Source organism: Melanotaenia boesemani, chromosome 11, assembly GCF_017639745.1.
Source record: "Melanotaenia boesemani isolate fMelBoe1 chromosome 11, fMelBoe1.pri, whole genome shotgun sequence".
Taxonomy (NCBI): Eukaryota; Metazoa; Chordata; class Actinopteri; order Atheriniformes; family Melanotaeniidae; genus Melanotaenia; species Melanotaenia boesemani.
This window is the reverse complement of record NC_055692.1, coordinates 24,627,343-24,649,417: the sequence shown is the minus strand read 5'-3', so window position 1 is coordinate 24,649,417 and position 22,075 is coordinate 24,627,343. Positions and strand designations below refer to the sequence as shown.

The window sequence follows — 22,075 nt, the reverse complement described above, 5'->3', positions numbered from 1 at the left end:
CAGGAGGTTGGTGTCAACACAGTAAATTACAGGTGAGCTTTCTATTTTTCCAGTTATAGAAGGACAGTGTTTTGAGCACACAGAGAGAATACTAACTGACATTAATCAAACTCTCCTAACTCTACATTTAGTAATGCAGTTGGCAGTCCATTGTATGTACTGTATGAATGGAAGGACTAACTTGAGTGCCTCTAGATCTCAAATAACTGCAGAGTTCATTCTTAATGTCTACTTGTCATGAATTGATCAAGACAAAAATGAAAATGGATTTGATTGGCCCTGTTATTTAATGTCAGCAGCATTATAGGTTTGTTAATTTGTTGTCTGACATGATTTAAAAATGACATGACATAACCTTTACTCCCCTATAGCAACCCTTCCACTACACTGATCTTACATTTCAATAAAAATAACACAAAAAAAAAGAAAAAAAACATACATACAAGTTTATTTATATTTGCTGCTGATTTAAATGGGAAATTCTTCAACAAACAGTTTTAAAAGACAGTATATCCGTCTTTTAATGTAACATTTAAAGAAAATTATGCTCAAGTCAGTATTCATTTGGTAGACCAAAAACTCCAACTAATACAAAATTAGCTGGTAAATACTTTTTGCAAACACAGTTTAGAAGATACCAGTTCTGCTTTGGATAGAAATATGTGCACTGACTGTCATGGCACCATTCAGATTTTTCCCAGTTCTCATCTTAAGATGAATTTCTCAGTAAAATGATTGATTGTAATACCCTCAGTGTCTCTGCAGGCTCGGCACCCTATACATCCTGGGCTCGCTTTGCTTGGTAAAACCAGGCAGATATCCTGGGGTCCCATGGTTGCCATGGTGAAAGGTCCTAGGTACAGGGGCTCTGGATGAGTGTTGGTGTTCTCTGTCTCTAGAAGAGGAAGGAGGGTTATGTTCATTCTTACCACGATGCAGCCTCTGATTTCTGCCAGGATTTTTTTCAACATCCTCTGAGGAGAAAGGTAAAGACAAGGCATAGGCATATTATTTCAGATTTGATGTAACATGTTCTCATGGCATTGTGTATGAATAACATGCCATCTCTGGTACATTTGTACCAACAGGAGAATAGTGCAAAGGATTTTGGCACAATTCTTTGTGGTGTTACCCACAAGATTAGCTGTGTTGCTCTTTCCACAGAAGCACAAGTTCCACCTCATTGTAAGGGTGACCAATCAGGCTTTACAACAATGTATAATACAAGACCAATCAGTATTATTACAGGGGAAGAATAATCAAACACAAATTTTCTTACATTTTGTGCAAAGTTTTATATACATCTCATAATAGCAACAATTGTCTTAAAGCCAGCAACCAACAAGGTTAACTGATGGCAGTGGAAGAAATAATGAAAGGAAAAATATGAGTTTAAAAATTCTGAAACATATAAATTAACAGATCTAAAAAAAAAAAAAAAAAAAAAAAAAAAGTAGAGAAATGGACAGTTATTTAATTGCAGTAAAGAATACAAAGTTTTTCGTAGTTCTTTATTTTCTTTGTCAATGCACAAGACATTTAAAGAACTTTATATGGCTCTTAAAACCCAGTTTTTCTTAGTATGAGATAGGCTACAATTAACTGATAATGCACTAAACAGACATCAGTAGAAGTAATGCTAATTTAAACTAATAATATTTTTTAGCTTTTGTAAAAAGAAAAATCTTTTAGTACTTTTTAAAACTGTCGATTAAGACGTTAAATGTCTCAGCCTCCCAAAGAAACTAGAAACAAAACAGAAAACCTTCAGCTATCATTCAAGTTACTGACTTCACCAATATTTCTTAAAAATAGCTGGTCTATCTAGAAAATGTTGGTGACATCTTCAAGATGTGCTTGAAATCTTAAAATAGTGCACCTATTAAAATTTTGCTCAAGGTCATTATGGGTCAAGATTGTGTCATGGAATTTAGAATTAAAGGAATTTTCTTAAAAGAGTCTCTTGTGTGTTTATGCAGTTACAAAAAATATGAATTGCATTCATTTGTTTTGTTGTAATGGTTTTTTTTAGTTTTAATTTAGTATTCAGAAGGCTCACCCTCTCGACTTTGAAACGAAGCGTTGTTGTTCTTTTGTTGTTCCGATGCGGCTCTTCTTGCCTCCTCTAGATCCATTTGAGCCTTAAGAGCTGCTCGTTTATTCTTCTTCTTGTTTTCTTCATTTTGCTTTGAAAGAGACAAATATCTTCAGATTCAGACAACTATATTTATCCCTAGAGGGCAATTCAGTTTGACAGTCTTCAGATCACAAACAGAAACACCCTAAACAGAAATTAACAATTACAAGACATACAAACAAACAGTGTCAGTGCAGCATAACTGTACAATCTTGGTGTTCAGTTCAGTGGAAGAACTAGTCTGAACGTCACAACGTATTATTTCATTCTGGTTCTTTGACAGCTGTTTGTTAACAGTTGTCTTTGGACAGATAAAATCTAATCTGTTACTCTGCTGCTCTCTGCTGGAGCAGTTTCACTGATAAATCTATGGCAGCAGAAGTCATGGGGCATCAGGTGGTTAATGTGTAAATCTGAACACTGTTTTAATGGTTTTAGTGTTGCTAAAATGTAGTCTGTTTATGAAGGGTCAAATCATTAGCATGCATCAAGCAAAGAAAACATGTAATGAGATTAAAGCAACTACTAAAATGGGGTAATAACTGTCCAGCACATAAATAAAAACTGCTAGGATAGTGGGGAACCATCGTCTTCCAGGAAGAAATGTGGTCAGACAAAAATCCTGAGTGATTATGATCGGCAATCACTTGAATGTTTGAATACTAGGATTAATTGGCTCAGATTGTGAAAGAGTGCTTCAGGGGGCATGAGACATCATTTTCACAAATGGATTGGCCACCACAGAGTCTAGACCTGAATCCCACTGAGAATCTCTGGGATGTGCTGGCGAAGGCTTTGTGTAGTGGTTGGACTCTCCCATCATCAGTACAAGATTTTGGTGAAAAACTAATGCAAACCTGGATGGAAATAAATCTCGTGACAATGCAGAAGCTTATCAAAACAATACCACAGCAAATGCTGCCATAATCAAAGCTAAAGGCAGTCCAACCAAATATTAGAATGTGTGGCCTATTTTTGGTAGCAACTTATTTTATGTTACTGTCACGTGAAATTCCTAAGTGCAAATTTTTTCAGAATAATTAAAAACCAGTAATGGCTTTAGATGGGATGTTCTGAAATAATAATAATAATAATAATAAAGTTTAATTTTTGCTTACGGTTTGTAATTTTTTCTTAAGTTCCACATTGGCTTCTTTGTAGCTTTTGGACGTGGATTGCAGGTAATAAATAGCCAATCTGAAGGATAAAAAAAAAATTAATTATGATTAAAAACACTTAAACAGCTTATTTAAAAATTTTGCATCCTTTTTGCAGTTGTCTGCTGTAGACTCACACCATAAGTAATATGAAGGGTAGCACCAGTCCAGGATTGGAGGCATAGCTAAACACTTTACCAAACCAGGCAGGAAAGTCAGACTCCAGTGTCTCATGGATCACGTCAAACATGCGGTTCTTACCACTGTGGAGAGATGTTGTTAGTTCTACAAGAAACACAAGCAGTTATATATATTATATATACACACACTATAATATATAGGCTTGATCTTGCATCAGTACCTGAAGGGTCCACAGTCAAATGAAGGAGGGATGGTGACAATGGTGTAGATGGCAGGAAGAGTGGATAGAAAGAGAATGACAAGCAGCATGGCCATGTAGAAGTTGTTGGAGCCTGAGGCTTTAAAGACCCTTTCCTGCGGCACATTACAGCACATCACAGCCCAGCACTGCAAGTACATGGACACATGAAGCCGCAGGACATTCAAGGCCGGCAGGCAGGGAGCATAGAAAGCACCCATCCTGGAGATAAAGATTAGGAAAAGCATAGCTCTTTAATCATTGCTTACCATGTTTTTCATTAGACCAGATCCACTTTTGTGAGAAAAACCCAAAAGTGGAAGATAAACTGCTTTAGGAAGATGCTGATTTAAATAAAATCAATGTTTTATTCATACCATATCATTCCTTGATTGAAGATGAGGCCCAGGACGTTTCCACTGACATCAAACTCAGAATAGGATGGCTTTTACAAAAATCAAAAGAAAATCCCACGGTAACTTTAATGCAACAACTTTACCAACACTTGTATCAAACACACAAATTTTCCTCAAATCCTGTGTTTCTATTTTCTATGTGTATTGAAGAGTTAATTGAAAAGGTGACTCACAAATCCAGCCTCAAGGTCCCAGCACCAGCAGTAATTCAGAAAGCGGACAAGCACAGCTCTCAGGAAATCACCAATCAGCAGCGTGATATAAGTTGTCATGGTATCAGATATGATTAGCCGGACAAACTCCTATAAAGGATAATATAAAATTAATTGCAATTTTCCTCTAGGATTAATATAGTATTTTTCATTTAATTTCCTTTATAATGTTGAGCTGTGTATAAAACAATCTGTCATTATTAAGAAAAAAGTTTCATCTTATTTTTGAACGACTATTTAAAGGACTATTTGTTTTCAATGTTGTGCACTTTTGTGCAAGCTTATATCACACAGTTACATAATAGTTTAAACACACACATGCACACTGACCTGGCCAACCATGGTCTCCCAGCAGGGCCCTCTGGGCACATCAGCAGGGTGGGTGGATGGAAATGTGTAGTTTTCCAATACCGTGCCATTGGAAAGACTGGCTTCCCACATAGTTATATTAAACTTGATTATTTTTTCATCTTCTCTCTGAGACAGACAGGCTTTGATTAATAATATTGTGATAAAAACAGTCTCATGAATCTAGAGATTTAGGTCCTCACTTTAAGATTGATCTCATCCATAAGTGCAATGATGAAGGTGTAGAGGTTTCCCAAGAAGAGGGCAAAGATGCGACCTAGCTGCCACTGCAGGGCAACACGAGGGTGGTAGTTCTCCAGGGTGCTGATGACGTCAAACAGCATGGGGCAGAACATTCCCAGTAATGACATAACCATGTTCACCTGAGAGATACAAAAACCTTTTTGTTTAAGAAAGCTCATACAAATACATTCAGGTGTATAACTTTTGTACAGCTTTTGTATGATATCACTAGTCACAAAAAGTAACCAGTTAGACTAGAGACGATAAAATACAAGACATATTTTGTTTTGTTTGTTTGTTTTTTTGTATCAGTTTTGATTTCTGCAAACATTAAACTTTAAACCAAAATTTTTATTTTTGATCTCATCCACTTACAAAATATATATTCAAAATCATTCTGCATTCCTGCCATAAACAACACTGTTGTTTATGGCAGACCTGCAGGATAGTGGGCCTTGAGGACCAGAGTTGGGGACCTCTGGTCTAATAAACTAGTCTCAGTGATTTAAAATGAAAAAATGCACAGCAATGCTATATTTCTCTTAATAGTCTCTTAATAGTTGACTCATGAACAGTGAAATTAGCCAAAAAAAAGAGACCTTTAGTTATTAGGAAGCTAAAAGGTTTTTCTTCAAAATTTCGCAAAATATTACATACCTTTTCTTTGGACTGATATTTGTCAGTCAAACACTCCTGGTGGGGGAAACTATCACACACAATGTACACAAACTACAAAACTCTGCATTGATTAAAATAGTCATAACTGTCTGTAAAATATTACAGGCTCATGACAGCAATGACTCTTTCTATCACATCCTCAGAAGTCCTCTATGTTCATGTCATGATAAATTTCCACAATATGTTGATACGAGTATCAGACTTTGACGCATATGTATTCTGTAAACAAAAGAGGATGCCTGCAAGTAATGTTTGTTTCATTTAATCACCTGATACTAACTTCACTTAAAATTAGCTGATAATCTAGTTACATACTTTTGCCACATACAGGTATGTCATTATAGAATATTTCCCTCAATTAATACATTAGTGTACCAAATAGTTTTGTTTATTTATTTATTTATTATTTATTTAATTAATTGATTGGGTAGTCTGACTCTACCTCATTCCTTTCCCACCAGGTGTGATTTTCCAAACCATCCAGGGCAAACTTTTGAGAGCGCCGCACTACAAAGTAGATTAGGTATCCACTTCCTGCTAAACAGCACAAGACCAGGAAGTTTGCCAGGACCCGTAGGAAGCGAGTCAAGTGGATGTTGTCATCCTTTTGGCTTTCTTGCTCCTCTAAGATTGCTTCCTAAAGACGTAAGAGACAGGAAAAGGTGTAGTTAACTAATACACTGTTACAACAGTTAAACTAGGAATTCAACTGTGAGCAGCATTAACCTTGAAGTTGGTGGTGATGGAGGCAAACTTATTGTCAGCAGTTTCAGGGTTTCCTATCAGGTAATCCCAGCTTGTGAACATCTTCCAGCTGAAGTTGAAGCTGTTATCATCTCCTACCCCTGACTCATTTGCATTACGTGCCATCCTTTATTTAGAAATAGATGCACTCTTAGTACAACATAGTGAATCAAACAGATGCATAAGTTACATGTGGGCATTATAAACTTACGTTCTTATTACAACCATGTAGCTATAGGCTACTGTTCCCACACCAACTAGGAAGTATGATAAAGGCATACGGAATTTGAGCCAACCAATGGCACGCTGGTTGTTATAGTAACCATAGAAGAGGACTGAATACTGAGCATAACCCTGTGGACACACATTATAGTTCAAAACTTTAAGAATTGGCACAAAGAAATCTGTAAGAAAAGAAAACCAGAGGCCTATTTAAAGTTAAGGTGAGTATGGTGTTATGCTTATAACTAACCCCAAAGTCCCATAGGACTGCAAAGTCCATGGCACTGGCCTCCTCAGCTCTGGGGACTGTCTTTCTTGGGATGCTGCCATAAGGACGTCCCATTAATGCCTGTTAGCAATATGCAGGGAGAAGAAGACACTTCAGCTAACTTGTGGCATGCCCCAGGACTCAGTCTTTGACCCTATGTTTTCCATTTACATACTCTGGCTTAGCCAGCTTATTCATCATTATTATATAAGTTGCAGTTTTTATGTTGACACTTGATAAAAATCAATGAAATATCACCCGTGTAATATTTGATTCTAACATCAGTTTTGATGATCAAGTCATGAATATTGTTTAGTGTTGCTCTTTCCAGCTTAACACAGTCTGAAATTTCAGACCATTACTATCAACTGCTGCACTGAAGAAGCTATGCATACTTTTGTCTCCTCATGCCTTGATAACTTAAAGTTACTATATCATGTTTTTTTTCAGGCCTCCTTAAAGAGCTAAGCTCTTTACCATTGTCTTCTTTGTACTAGCTAACCTCCCAACCTTTGAGATTTGCAGATAATGCCCTGCTGACCACTCCTAGATCAACTTTAATTTAGCAGCAGTCCAAGAAGGTACATACCTCTGGCACCATAACCAAACCAAAGGTAAGACCAAACAAAATCATGTTGATGCCATACATCCACCTCAGGAAGATGAAGTATGAGGCAACTGAGGAGCCAAAATGACCTGTGTGGCAAAGGGCATAAATACATACATATTAGGGCTGGAACTTTAACGCGTTAATTAAATCATTACAAAAAATTACAGCATCAAAACAATTAACATGTTTAATTGCAGTTTGTATTCCAAACAATGCAGAACGTTTGTCAGTGCACAATTTCCCGTACACCGATAAAATTGGGAAACACGTCAGAGCTCAGCAAAAAATAAAAAATAGTGTTGTGTTGCCAATTTAACTACTATGGTGCAACATTTAACAAGTTTTCAGACCCATCTAGTGACTATTTCACAGAAGTGACTAGTGACAAATCTAGTGACGTTTTCTTGTGTTATTGGAGACTTTTGGAAACTGACTTGAAAACACGTTTACTGTCTATTAGTGCTCACAGCTGCAGTCAGAGCAGGAGACGTTCACCTCTGCTCCATGACCAGACTGAAAATGAAACATGCAAAGCTGACACTGGCTGATCCCTCCCTGGCTTATCGTCAGATAATAATGCCTATTAATGAAAAGTGTGGAGGAAAACACTAAAAATGTATTTTAGTTTAAGTACTTAAAATTAAACTTTAACTTGAGGTCTGTTCAGTGTGGGCAGGGATATTTTCTATTTCTTTTTCTACTGTTTTGAGTTGAAATTTAATTAAATGCATGTTTTAGACATTACTAGAGTTTGAGTTTACAATATTGTAACACATCTATTTAGTTGTGTTGATCAGTGTTACAAGTCTGTAGATGGTCATGGGTAACTCAGCACATGGAGAGGGATCAGCTATTCTTGACAGGTTTCATTTTCTAACCAACTCCCCTGAAGAGTATCTTCAGACTCTAACGTCTGCCCGGGACCAGCGGTCCACTCATATCCTTCTGCCCAGGAAAAAATAGTACATTTCAGGGATACATGACATCAATCAATATTACAGAACTTGAGGAAAAATAAATCATTCTACAATATTAATGTTTATGTCTATTATTTGGTTCCATCGTCCACTAAAGTCCATGTAAATTTAAAAAAGAAAAATGCTTTGGGGGGCAAACATTGCTATGCGATTAAAATTGCGATTAATGAGGATAATTACATAGCCTGTAATTAATTTGATTTCTTTTATCGAGTCCCACCCCTATGAATTGCATTTTCTCTGGGTTTGCACATGAATTACACAAATATAAAATATTTAAAAACAGAAGTTGTCATAAGTGTTTGGTATTTAGTTATGACGCAAGCCTACTTTCAATCTCTTTTATTTTCATTTCCCATGGAATGCAGGCAGTTTTGAAGTTTTCAAAGTCTCGTTGAAACTTCATCCATTTCTGTAAGGAAAAAACAAACAAAGAAAATATATATACTATATATATATTCATACCAGAGATTAGCATATGACTGAATGAGATTCAGAGTGTACTTGCCTTGGTCATCATGACCTTGTATGCATAGAGTTTCCTGCCTTTACCTTTCCCCAAAGCTCCTTCATATTTCTCCACAAACTCCTGAGACTCTCTACGAGAAGGTGCATAAGTAATTCAGTTACAACCTGTTAAAATTTTAAATTAAAATTTAAATCACATCATTGTTTTTTTATTATTTTTGTTTGTTTGTTTCCAATTAAAAATTAAAGTACCGTAAAGTGACAAGTTTCTTTTTCATCTGCCATGGCTTCCCCCTCAAACTTTGAATCAGTTTTTTTCTCTCATCAACAGCCTCCTTCAGCTTCTCCAGCTCCTCTGGTGAAAGACACTCCGGCTTCACCTGCCCATCCTCCCTGTCGTCCTCTTCATTCACCTCTTCTGCACTTGTCTCTTGTTCTGAACTGAGACATTGAATACTGCTGTGTTGGTGAAAGACATTACATTTTCCTAAAAAAAATGAAGCTACATGTCAGTTAATTCTGTACCTTGTTTCAGCATCCTTCTTCTGCTTTTTCTTCTTTACCTCCTGTGCTTTCACTTTGACTTTATCTCTATCCTTTTTCTTCTCAGCCTTTTTGGCACTGTCATGTCTCTTTGTTGTGTTTTCATTTTTTTCTTCTGTGACTCCCTCTTTTTCATCCTCTTTTCTTCTTGTTTTTGTTGTGTTGCTTTTTGACGGTGGGATGCCTTCCCTCTTTTTGCTCTTTTTTCCTTTTGTTTCTTGCTCATTTATTGATAGTCTTTTCTTGCCACTTTGTCTTTTTTTGGACCTACATTGGAATTCTTCTTCAACTTTAACTGATCTAGACGCTTTTTTTTGCTTACCATTTCCTCTGTTCTTCTCTCTGTCAACATTTCTTCTTTTCCCTCGCTGGCTTTCCCTCTTATATGCCCCCTGAATGTCTTCCTCGCCTGCAGTAAATTTAATCCAGCATTACTATTAGCATGACTAAAGATATATTATTTATTCCTGAGAGAATAAAAAGAATATCAAGCCAAAATAAACACTTTCTGCACTTAAAGTACAGTAAAGCCCAATAAGTTAGAAGTAATGAAGTCAATCAGATGGGGTATTTTATTAATCTGTTTTCTTAATTCATGTTTTATGTTTCTGCAAAATTAGAAGTTTATGTCTAAGAACAAAGATGAGCTTAATTTAAAGACTGCACTGCACCTCTTTTACAACGTTACTGATTATCATCATTATCAGCATAGAGGTTAAGTTTGATGTGATCAATTATTAACCATCTTGTAGTGATTATAAAGTAAATGATATTGCTGTTTAGTGTTAAAGACACGAGCAGTCCTATAAATTTATTAACAACATTTTGATATTATAATACCTTTTTATTGCTGACGGGCAAAAACCTCTTATCTCCAAAATATGTGATTTTTTTTTTTTTTTTTTTTTTTGTCTTTATAAATCAGTACTATTGGTCACCCTTTATGTCTGTCTTTAGTTTTACAAATGTTTAACCAAAGATATATGATGTAAAACACAATACCAAGTTTGATGACATTATATCCAATTATACAAAAACCATACAGTTTTATTCATTTCTGGAAAAATAACAGTTTTGGACATAGGAAGTTTGCGCCCGACAGCAGTGATATGTGTTTTCATTAGTCTAAGGCTTCTTTTTCTAAGAAAGGGTGTGTAATTTTTGACATCCCTGGTTAAATCCCTTACTGTGAACGGTGAAACAATAGTGAACATTATCAAATTCACATTTCTTTTAAATTTATAGCCAGATAATCTGAAAAAGGAAATTAGAAAAGTAGTACAAAGGTAATTCTTTTTGGCCAACATCAGCTTGTTCTCTCTCTCTCTCTCTCTCTCTCTCTCTCTCTCTCTCTCTCTCTCTCTCTATCTCACTTTCTCTCTTTTCTATTTTGAGGCATGTCTGCAGAGTGTCATATATGTTTTAGTTGTGAGACTGCGAGAGGCATGGCCAAACCTTCAGCTAGGAGGATGACATGAAGTTTTCCATTGTGAATTGAAAGGTTTCTTTAGGATCATTTTCCTATTAGGGACTGTAGGAGCCAAATTATTGTGTTATGTTTTGATGGATTTATATTGTTTCTGAATGGCTGTTATTTGTTCTATTTGCTAGTTTATGAGATAAAAATGTGAAGTATTAGGATTTGAATTATGAGTTGAACTAAAGTAATGAATTGTTTATTTTGATTGTTTACTGTTGCGCATGGTTGATGCCGTTTCTCATCTCCGCCCCCTCTTTATGGACAGGTGACTGCAGCACCTGGGCTATATTAGTGTTGGCTATTGGGGCCAGGTGAGCTCTCGGTTTCAGGCACGCAGCTATACAGTTTTAGACCGCGGCCAGCGTTGGTTATTTTTGTTTTGTTTTGATAAAAAGAAAGAAAGATGCCTGCCAGTCATGTCATGGTGCGGTAAGAAACGCTAACACTTTTGGAAATAAAATCATTGATCCAGAGGAAAGAAATGTTTGGACTTCATGATCATTTGTTTTGAACCAAAGAGCGCTGGAGCGCGTCGAACTTGGATGCATGTAAGCGGAGAGCAAAGAGCGTCTTTTATAAGAAAAGAACGCGCTAACATTTCGTCTAAAACTTAACTGCCTAAGGGATGTCAGCAGCTTGTAGTGGAGTCAAGCGGGACACACAGTTCAACTCTGCTTTGTAATTGTGGAATACGTGTACATACACGGAGGATCTTCAAACTTTTGTCTGCCAACTGGAATCATGAATGAATGAGCTTGTGGACACGCCCACACAGGAAGACGCTGTTAAAAGAATGATCCCGCAACAAGTCCTTGAATTCAAAGGAGTGAGCACTCAAACACTGGTGGTAATCAAACAACCACGACTGACTAAACTTGGAACAGAATCCATGAGAGGCCTTGTGACGTTTGGAATAAATAAATAAAAGAAATGGATGAAGAAGTGTCGGCAAAAAATCTGTCCAATATTCAGCCACAAGGGGGTGATGTTGAGTCATGTACTGGAACGGAAAATGAAAGTTTGACGGAACCCGAAAAGGAAAAAAGGGTTATTAAACACACTGCAAAAGGTTTGGAGTTGTTTTTGGTGAATACTCAGAAATCAAGAAACTCAAAATGCAAACAAACTAAAATACTAATGGAAACAATGAAAGAGCTCATGCAATCAGATGGAAATGCAAATAAAATAAGACGTCATTTAGAGGAAACAAACAAGCTTTGTGATGAAGCATATGAATGTCAAAATTCACTGAAGGGTTTTCTGCCTGAAAATGAATTCGAAAAGCAAACCCAGTGGCTTAAACAAAGAATGGATAAATATTCTGCTTTTGAACAGGATGCGCAAATATGGTTGGGTGAATGTAAACAACCAAAGGTTTGTGATGAACATCAAATAAGTTTACCCTCCATTATTCAAGGTGACAAGCAACCCAGTGTTGTAAACTCGGACATTGGACCGAGTGACAGCGTTTCAAATGCTCCAAAATCAAAAGTCAAATCTAAGTCTCTTGCATCAAGCACGTCATCAACATCACATGCTCGCATAAAGGCAGAAGCTGAAAGAGCTGCTATCATGGAAAGGTTTGCAGCACTAAGTAAAAAACATGAGCTGGAAGCACAACAAGAGCAATTAAAGAAAAGGCAAGAACAACTGGAATTGGAAACAGAACTTGCAGCTGCAATGGCAAAAATCAATGTACTGGAGGTCATGGGATCAAAACTGGGCTCTGAAGCATCCAGTGGAAAGGATGGGATGGCTTCTTACTTCAGAAAGGGAGCTGCTCAAGCTGCACATGCTCATTTGGAGCAGCCACAAGTGGTGAAACCAAAAGTACGGAATGGAACACGATCACCATATGTCAGCACTCAAGGGATGCAATACCACTTACCCTCTGGCAGGCCTCCTGATCCGCAGTATTCACTGAGACAAGACCTGCAACTGGACCAGAAGTCTGTTGTGCAGCAGCGCACACATGCCATGGTTGACAGGCCCAACATCATATCCAGACAAGAAAACAATAAAGCACACAATTTGACAGAGATCATGGAAAAACAAAACAGAATAACAGAAGCTCTTGTAAAACAACAAAACATATCATTGTTACCTTCACTCACCATACCAGTTTTTAGAGGTGATCCACTGGAATATCAGTTTTTCATGAGGGCTTTCGAACATGGTATTGAGGAGCGAACGGACAACCCTAAAGACAGACTTCACTTTTTAGAGCAGTTCACAACTGGCCAAGCACAGGAGCTGGTGCGCAGCTGCCAGTATATGCCATCAGGAACAGGATATGTGGAGGCAAAAAGACTGCTGAAAAAACACTTTGGAGACGACTACACAATTGCCACAGCCTACTTGAATAGGGCATTTAGCTGGCCAGCTATAAAAGCGGAAGACGCTGAAGCTCTAAAGCGTTTCTCATTATTCCTAAATAGCTGTCATAATGCTATGAACACTGTGGACTATATGGAGGAATTTGATCATCCAGCCAACATGAAAGTCATTATCTCCAAGCTTCCTTACAAGCTAAAAGAAAAATGGAGACTTAAAGCTTGGGAGCTACAGGACCAGACCGCAAGGAGAGCTAGATTTGCGGAGTTGGTGCAGTTTGTGGATAAGCAGGCTCAAATTGCATGTCATCCAGTATTTGGCAGTTTAAAGGAGATTGCTCCAACCACAAGAGGGAGCTCCTCTGCGCAACAACTGCCAAGGTCCAGCAGGGAGAGCAAGAGTGGTTTTGTCACCAGTGTGACACCAGTCACAGAACTCACAGCAGGAGGCATTGTTGTTCACGGCCCATCTGCTACAAGAAAATCCGACAAACTTTGTTTATTTTGCAATGAATTTCACAAACTTAACTCCTGCTCCCAAATTAAAAAGAAAGCCCACAAAGAAAGGCTGGAGTTCCTGAAAAAGAAAGGAGTGTGCTTTGGATGTTTGGAGGTGGGGCACATGAGCAAAGGATGCTCTCAAAGACTGACCTGTCAAGTATGTTTCCTCAAGCACCCCACCATTTTGCATATCACAAACAGTAAGGCCATAACAAACCTTCAAGACAAAGAAAAATCTATCACAAGTGGTCTGGTGGAAATAAAAAGCCAGATGCATGGGCCGGGTAAAACGGGGGCCGGTGTATTTGAATCTGTCCTGGCTATCGTTCCTGTGAAAGTAAAAAACAAAAGAGATGATAAAACAGTCTTGACGTATGCCTTCCTAGATCCAGGCAGCACTGATTGTTTTTGTACCAAGGCGCTTCTCAAACAGTTACAACTGACTGGAAAAGCAACTGACATACTGTTACGCACGATGAACAAAGAGCAAGTCGTCAAAACAGCTACTGTGTCCAATTTGGAGATATGTAGCTTGGACAGTAGTGAATACATTGATCTTCCTGATATTTACATGCAGAAAGAAATCCCTGTACAAAAGGAAAACATTCCTGCAGAAAAAGATTTGGAACAATGGCCATATCTGAAAGAGGTTAAGCTCCCACGAATTGATGCAGATATTGGTTTGCTGATTGGCAGCAATGTTCCCAAGGCATTGGAGCCATGGAAAGTCATAAGCAGCAAGGAGGATGGACCATATGCCGTGAAAACTGCATTGGGTTGGACTGTAAATGGTCCTTTTCGAAAAACCAGTGTCTCAAAGACTGGTAAACAGATTGTCATGGCTTGTAGGATTTCTGTTGTCAAGTTGGAAGAATTGATGCAGCAGCAAATTGAACAAGACTTCCCAGAGCGACGGTATGAAGAGCATCTTGAAATGTCACAGGAGGACAGAAAGTTCATGGAAAGTGTCTCAAAGTCCATAAAATTGGTAAATGGACATTATAGTATTGGACTGCCGTTAAGAAAAGGAGACACCAAATTTCCAAACAATCGCTGTGACGCTGAACAGAGGGCACTTAATTTGAAAAGGAAGTTTGCAAAGAACAGCAAGTTTTATGAAGGGTACAAAATGTTCATGATGGACATGCTGAACAAAGAATTTGCTGTTAAGTTGACACCTGAAGACAAAGCTAAGACAAGCCACAGTAACAGAATTTGGTACATAGCACACCACGGCGTGTACCACCCAAAAAAACATAAACTCAGGGTGGTATTCGATTGTGGTGCTAGCTGTCAGGGTACCAGTCTAAATGATCACCTATTGCAAGGTCCTGACCTGACCAACAGCCTTGTTGGTGTGCTCACTAGATTTCGCCAGAAACCTGTTGCCTTCATGGCTGATATTGAAGGGATGTTTCATCAGGTCAGAGTCCCTGAGGAAGACTCTGACCTGCTAAGGTTTCTTTGGTGGCCCGACGGAGATTATAGCAAAGAGCTTGAGGAGTACAAAATGGTTGTACACATATTTGGAGCTACGTCTTCTCCAAGTTGTGCGAATTTTGCTCTGTGGCAGTGTGCAACAGACAATTTGGAAGAATTTAATGCAGAAACCACCTCTACAGTGCTTAGAAACTTTTATGTCGACGATTGTCTCAAGTCTGTAGAGAGTGAGGAAGAAGCCCTGTTCCTTGCCAAGAACCTGAGCACTTTGTGCGCCAGAGGAGGCTTTAAGTTAAACAAGTGGATCAGCAATAACAGAGCATTGATTCTTACCATAGACGAGGAGGACCGAGCCAAGGAGGTCAGAGATCTGGATTTTGACCAAGACATCTTGCCTGTCGAAAGAGCGCTAGGTGTACAGTGGTGCATTGAGACAGACTCTTTTAAGTTCATGATTCAGCTCCAAGATAAGTCACTCACCCGGCGTGGGATCTTATCAATGGTTAGTTCCATTTATGACCCTCTTGGAATGCTGGCCCCAGTCATTCTTCCTGCTAAACAGATCTTGCAGGAGCTCTGCCGCTTGAATCTTGGATGGGATGAGATTATTCCTGAAGGTCTCCGTCAAAAATGGTTTACCTGGTTGAGAAACTTGAGCTTTGTGGAAGACTACAAGGTGAGGAGATGCCTCAAACCTGATGATTTTGGTCAACTTGAATCTGCACAGCTTCATCATTTTGCTGACGCGAGCGAAGGTGGCTATGGCACCGTCTCCTACTTGAGGATGTCAAACAAGTATCAGCAAGTTGACTGCGCCTTTGTTATTGGCAAAGCTAGAGTGGCTCCTCTAAAGCCTGTAACTATCCCAAGAATGGAGCTCACAGCAGCCACTGTAGCAGTAAGAATGGACCGGATGTTACAAGAAGAGCTTGAAGTCCCTCTTATGCCATCAGTCTTCTGGACCGACAGCACTTCAGTGTTGAAATACATAAGGAATGAAACATCTAGATTTAACACCTTTGTCGCTAATCGAATCGCAACTATTCGATCTGCTTCCAGTGTTTCTCATTGGAGATATGTGAACAGTGGCCTGAATTCTGCTGATTGCGCTTCAAGAGGGGTTTCTGTCCCCAGCTTCTTAAAATCAGGGACCTGGATTTCAGGCCCAGAGTTTCTGTGGCTACCCGAATCTGATTGGCCTAAGACACCAGATTCAGATTATACTCTCACTCCCGAAGATCCAGAGGTTAAGATACTTGTATCAAACGCTGTCATTGTGGAAGAGAGCGCAAGCGTTATCGGTAAGCTGTTCTTATGGTACTCTGACTGGCACCGTCTTAAAAGGGCTGTGGCCTGGATTCTTCGTGTCAAAGCTATACTAAAACTGACAATCTCAAAGAAAAAGGATTTCCCTAGGAATAAAAGGAATAAAAGGGACATACAAGCTCTATCTGTGCAAGATCTGCAAGAAGCAGAAGTTGCAATCATTAGTTTCTGCCAGGAGACAAACTTTGCTGATGAAATGACTGCCTTAAAGAAAGGACACGCAGTGAAAACAAGCAGTCATCTCCGCAAACTGTCACCAGTTCTTCAGGATGGCCTGATAAGAGTCGGTGGCCGATTAAGCAGGTCTGCTATGCCGTCGGAATCCAAACACCCTGTCATCTTGCCAAAGAACCACCAAGTGACACAGCTCATTATCAGACACATCCATGAGAATGTTGGACACAGTGGAAGAAGTCACACTCTGTCACGTTTGAGACAAAAGTTCTGGATACCAGGAGCCATCTCAGCTATTCGAAAGATAATCTCCAAATGTGTCATCTGTAAAAAAATAAGCGCAGTGAAAGGTGAACAATTCATGGCTGACTTACCAAAAGAAAGGGTCAGTCCGGATGAACCGCCTTTTACCAACACGGGTGTAGACTTCTTTGGCCCATTTGACATAAAGCATGGAAGATCTACTGTAAAGCGATATGGAGTCATCTTTACCTGTCTCAATATTAGGGCAGTTCACATTGAGATTGCACATAGTCTCAACACAGATTCCTGCATCAATGCAATTAGAAGATTTGTCTCCAGAAGAGGCCCAGTTAAAGTCATGAGGTCAGACAATGGGACCAATCTTGTCAGAGCAGAGCGTGAACTGAGAGAGGCTGTTCGAGCTCTGGACAACTCTAGAATTCAAACTGTCGCTTTAAAAAAAGGCATTTCTTGGCTGTTTAACCCACCTGCAGGATCTCACCATGGAGGAATCTGGGAGAGACAAATCCGAACTATCAGACGGATTCTCAGTGCTCTCCTACACCAGCAAACATTGGAAGATGAAGGACTTGCTACCTTACTTTGTGAGGTAGAAGCTATCGTTAATGATAGACCAATCACTACAGCAACCAATGACCCCATGGATTTGGAACCTTTAACACCAAACCATCTACTACTTCTCAAAACAGAACCTTCCATTCCACCTGGAGTGTTCAAACCAGAGGATTCTTACAGCAGGAGGAGATGGCGTCAAGTTCAGTACATGGCAGATGTATTTTGGAAGAGATGGATAAAAGAATATTTGCCTGAACTACAACAAAGACAAAAATGGACAAGGAAAACACAAAACTTTGACAAAGGGGACATCGTCCTAATCATTGATGATACAGCTCCAAGAAGTTCATGGCTTATGGGCCGAATCACAGAAACCTTACCGGATGCCAAGGGGCTTGTTAGACAAGTGCAAGTTCAGACCAAAACCAGCACTCTCCGTAGGCCTGTAACCAAACTTGTTCTTCTTATGGAGGCTCCATGTCGGGACTGAAATCCAAACAAGTACACACATGCCCCCCACAACCCCCCACGAGTCCCTTACACACACATGCACACATTCTTGGACGATTATGCTTACTGCCCACAAGGACCTGTGGACATCGTAATGGACTTTAAAAAAAAAAAAAAAAAAGGGACTTTGGCTCCTAGGTCTTATTTTTGGTAATTGACATTCGTTCCTACATGCCAATTAGGGGCCGGAATGTAGGAGCCAAATTATTGTGTTATGTTTTGATGGATTTATATTGTTTCTGAATGGCTGTTATTTGTTCTATTTGCTAGTTTATGAGATAAAAATGTGAAGTATTAGGATTTGAATTATGAGTTGAACTAAAGTAATGAATTGTTTATTTTGATTGTTTACTGTTGCGCATGGTTGATGCCGTTTCTCATCTCCGCCCCCTCTTTATGGACAGGTGACTGCAGCACCTGGGCTATATTAGTGTTGGCTATTGGGGCCAGGTGAGCTCTCGGTTTCAGGCACGCAGCTATACAGTTTTAGACCGCGGCCAGCGTTGGTTATTTTTGTTTTGTTTTGATAAAAAGAAAGAAAGATGCCTGCCAGTCATGTCATGGTGCGGTAAGAAACGCTAACACTTTTGGAAATAAAATCATTGATCCAGAGGAAAGAAATGTTTGGACTTCATGATCATTTGTTTTGAACCAAAGAGCGCTGGAGCGCGTCGAACTTGGATGCATGTAAGCGGAGAGCAAAGAGCGTCTTTTATAAGAAAAGAACGCGCTAACAGGGACCATACTCTTTTCATCATTAACCTTCATCACAGTAAGCAGCATTAAATCCAGTGACGGAATATATATCATGTTTGCTACTGCAATTGGCTGGTATTTACACTGGTCTTTGATATAAAAATAAAACATAAAGCTTCAATTTTATGACTTATTAAAATCGTACACTTACTTCACTGTTAATGCTAACAGAACTTTTTCATATGTGTAAAAAAAAAACATAACTGTTCCTCACACCTTTGATGACCTCAGTTTTATGAATCCAGTCCACATTTCAAGTCTGCAGTGCCACCCTGACCTCTGTCACTGGCTAAGTTAAATCTACCTTATTGTGCACCTGGCCCTATTATACTCCAGTAAAGGGGGATAAAGAGGAAAACAAAGAGGACCACTGACAGATTAAAGAGATATTTATGTAGTCGGCCTTTTGATGTGTGCCCTTAGTGTAACCGGAGTGGGCAGCATGCGGGTCATTACAGGCGGGTGCAGCAGAGGTACACAAAAGAAACAAACAATGGCCTAATGAAGGGAGACAGGGAGGCCAAGCCCACAAGGACAGGAGAGAAAGCTGAGGGCTAGGGGCCAGCTCCCAAAAATATAACAAAATGAGTAGGAAACAGGAGGTTATTGGTTGATATTTGACATTTCAATGTTTACAATAAAACCACAAATCTGAAATAAATAGTTGCACAATTTACTGTTTTTTCAGATTGCTAAGCATAAAGCTTGCTGAATCTTTATCCAAAAACAGGTTCAAGTCAGTCATCACAGCAACATTAAAGACTAAAGGGTCTTATTTGATTTCACCTGCCTCAGTATATTTCCCCAAACATATTAATATGAACTATGCAAAAAAATAATCATTTTGATAGTATTCTATGCTCCTAAATCTGCGTCTTAAATATGTTGTAGAAAGCAGAGCAGCAGTGTTGTCAGAAACATGAACACGGTCTTACCATCATTCTCAGAGATGATCAGGCTGCCTCGAGGCATCTTCCTCTCATGGTTCTATAACTCCTAAAAGAGGGGACCAGATGTGGTGTGAGATAGAAAAGAGCGAAGCTGTAGTTTCAGTGGTCTTTAAACTCTTGTATCTTCTGCATTCCAGGTGAGGATACACCTTATCCAAGTCCATGCACTGCCATGTGAGTGAAAGTTGTGCTGTGTATGTGCGTGTGGGTACATGATGAGTAACTTGCATGAGAAGTTTACTTTTTCCTCGCCACCCATCGACCCGAAACAGGGACAATGATCGCTTGGAAACTCTAGAGCCACACAATTTCACTAGCAATCAATTATTCACATCAGTTATGACTGCCTTTATGCTGCTGTGTGTGCATTTGGGAAAGATGAAAGGTGTGTGCACTTCTAAGGATGTGGGTAGAAAACACAAACATGAAAGTGTTGAGGGCAGCAGGCCAAGGTGAGGATCAGGGCTCTTTGTGCAATTGTTTTTATTGTATTTTGATTGGCAAGGGTTCACTGAGAAGTGACTATGAAAAAAACACTTTTGCATATTTTTCCATTTTGACATGAGGGCTACATCACACTTTATCTATGTTTTCCAGCTTTCTGATTTAATAGACAATTACAACTCAGACCCACATTTCAGAAAAGCTGGAGCGGTCACGAAAAGAAAAAAAAAAAAAAGAGTTAGAAAAATAACAAGACAAAATCTTGGTGGAACAAATCAGAACTAACAAAGTAAATCAGCAACCGGTTCTGATCCAACACACTGAGTCATTCAGAAGATGCGGCAGGACTTTGTAATTGTTCAACAGTAAACATTTTTCATTATCTCACAAAAAAATCAGATGATTTGAAGAAATTTGTATGTACAAAAAATAATAATAACAATAATAATAATAATTAATAAACAAAAAGGACCAAAAACCATTTTTAAAGGTCAGTGGGCCAATGATGCTGAGGACCTCAGGCAGAACAATAGTAAAGAAACAAAAGAAAAAAAAACATGGCTTTAGCTAATCATAGGCCAATTTCTAAGCTTCATTTTCTTTCCAAAATTTTAGAGTATATAGTATTTTGCCAGTTACAATTATATTTGGACAGAAACAGCACACTTGAGGTTTTATAATTGGGTTTTATAGCACAGAATCTGCATTATTAAAGGTCATTAATGACATCTTCCTAGCATATGATTCAGGTGACTATCTTGTTTTGGTTTTGCTTAATATAATTGTTGCATTTGACACAGTAGATCACAAAATTTTGCATTTCTGCTTGAATCAACATGTGGGTTTCCATGGCACAGCACTTGATTGGTTCAAGTCTTATCTGGTGGTTAGGTTAATATTGTCAATATTTTAGACTCTGTATCATCATGTACTCCCCTGGCTTCACTCGACTGTCTGCCTGTGCGTTTTAGAGTTGATTTTAAACTTCTTATGTTTGTTTTTAGGTGTCTAAATGGCCTTGCCCCGCCTACCACTGAGTATCTTCATCCCTTCTTGCCTTCTCTGCCCCTGAGGTTAGCTGACCAACTGCTCCTGCAGGTACTACGGTCCAGGCGGAAGCTCTGAAGGGACACAGCTGTCTCTGTTGCTGCTCCACAGTTGTGGAATAATTTGGCTTTACACATCAGAAAGGCCCCGTCACTTTCTACTTTTAAACTTATCTTAAAACCCATTTTTATTCTTTGGCTTTCAACCCCAACAAGACTTATTTGTTATTTGCTTTATTTGAGTTTTATTGTGTTGGGTTTCGCTGTTCATATGTCTCATGTTTTTATTTGTATTTATATTCATTTTATTTGTGTGCAGCACTTTGTTTCAGCTGTGGTTGTTTTAAAGTGCTTACTAAATAAAGTTGGTATGATATGGCATATGCTTTACAACTCAATTAATAAATAATTATTCAACAATAAGTGGTATAGATGTTTCTGATTATAAACTGGACTTATTTAACCATCTGGCACATCTGTCTAGGGTCATTTTTTATAAAAGAAAATATCTCTTAAGTGGTGGCATGCATGAAGTTAGGATAGATTTGGACAGCCACCCAAGATTGTTGACACTTATGAGTAGAGATAGGAAGAGGTAAATACCCCTTATGAGTGTCGTCTGGTATCGGGAAGAGTTGTAGGTGGGGGAGGAAGCGGGGTTACAGGAAGTACAACCTGGAGAGACAAAACAAAGGATTTAAAGAAAGGGGTAAAACTGATTGGCTCAAAAAGAAACAAGCAAGAAGACCACTGGACCAGAGTTGTGACATCAGAATTTGAGAATGAGGAGTTTGACAGCGTTTGAAAGTAGACGTGACAGATCACTGTAGTATAATGTATAAGCTTCATGTTTGGGGGATTGTTTTGCAGAGTAATTTCATTCCAAATAAAACT

The 22,075-nt window shown here is 38.8% G+C and overlaps 1 protein-coding gene across 1 annotated transcript; it reads right to left on the bottom strand.

Annotated features, from left to right (window-relative positions):
• Positions 1 to 750: 750 nt before the first annotated feature.
• On the bottom strand, positions 751 to 17,188 carry tmc1 (transmembrane channel-like 1). The gene is made up of 19 exons (XM_041999557.1): positions 17,031 to 17,188; positions 9,385 to 9,669; positions 9,112 to 9,300; positions 8,900 to 8,990; positions 8,722 to 8,803; positions 7,394 to 7,500; positions 6,787 to 6,885; positions 6,526 to 6,668; positions 6,297 to 6,441; positions 6,013 to 6,207; positions 4,853 to 5,032; positions 4,632 to 4,778; positions 4,263 to 4,391; positions 4,051 to 4,118; positions 3,656 to 3,895; positions 3,432 to 3,557; positions 3,256 to 3,334; positions 2,060 to 2,186; positions 751 to 974 (listed from the first exon to the last, which is right to left on the bottom strand). The coding sequence occupies exons 1-19, from the start codon at positions 17,186 to 17,188 to the stop codon at positions 751 to 753; spliced, it is 2,814 nt and encodes a 937-aa protein (XP_041855491.1).
• Between the last annotated feature and the right edge of the window lie 4,887 nt (positions 17,189 to 22,075).

Bases quoted from the DNA above. Each gene is read 5' to 3' on its own strand.
- tmc1 (XM_041999557.1), bottom strand. From the start codon at position 17,188: ATGTGCAATCTCAATGTGAACTGCCCTAATATTGAGACAGGTAAAGAT. The intron at 9,301-9,384 runs GTACAGAATTAA...TCAATGTCTCAG, and splicing joins AAGAAGGATGCTGAAACAAG to TTCAGAACAAGAGACAAGTG. The intron at 4,119-4,262 runs GTGAGTCACCTT...TTTTTGTAAAAG, and splicing joins GGGACCTTGAGGCTGGATTT to CCATCCTATTCTGAGTTTGA.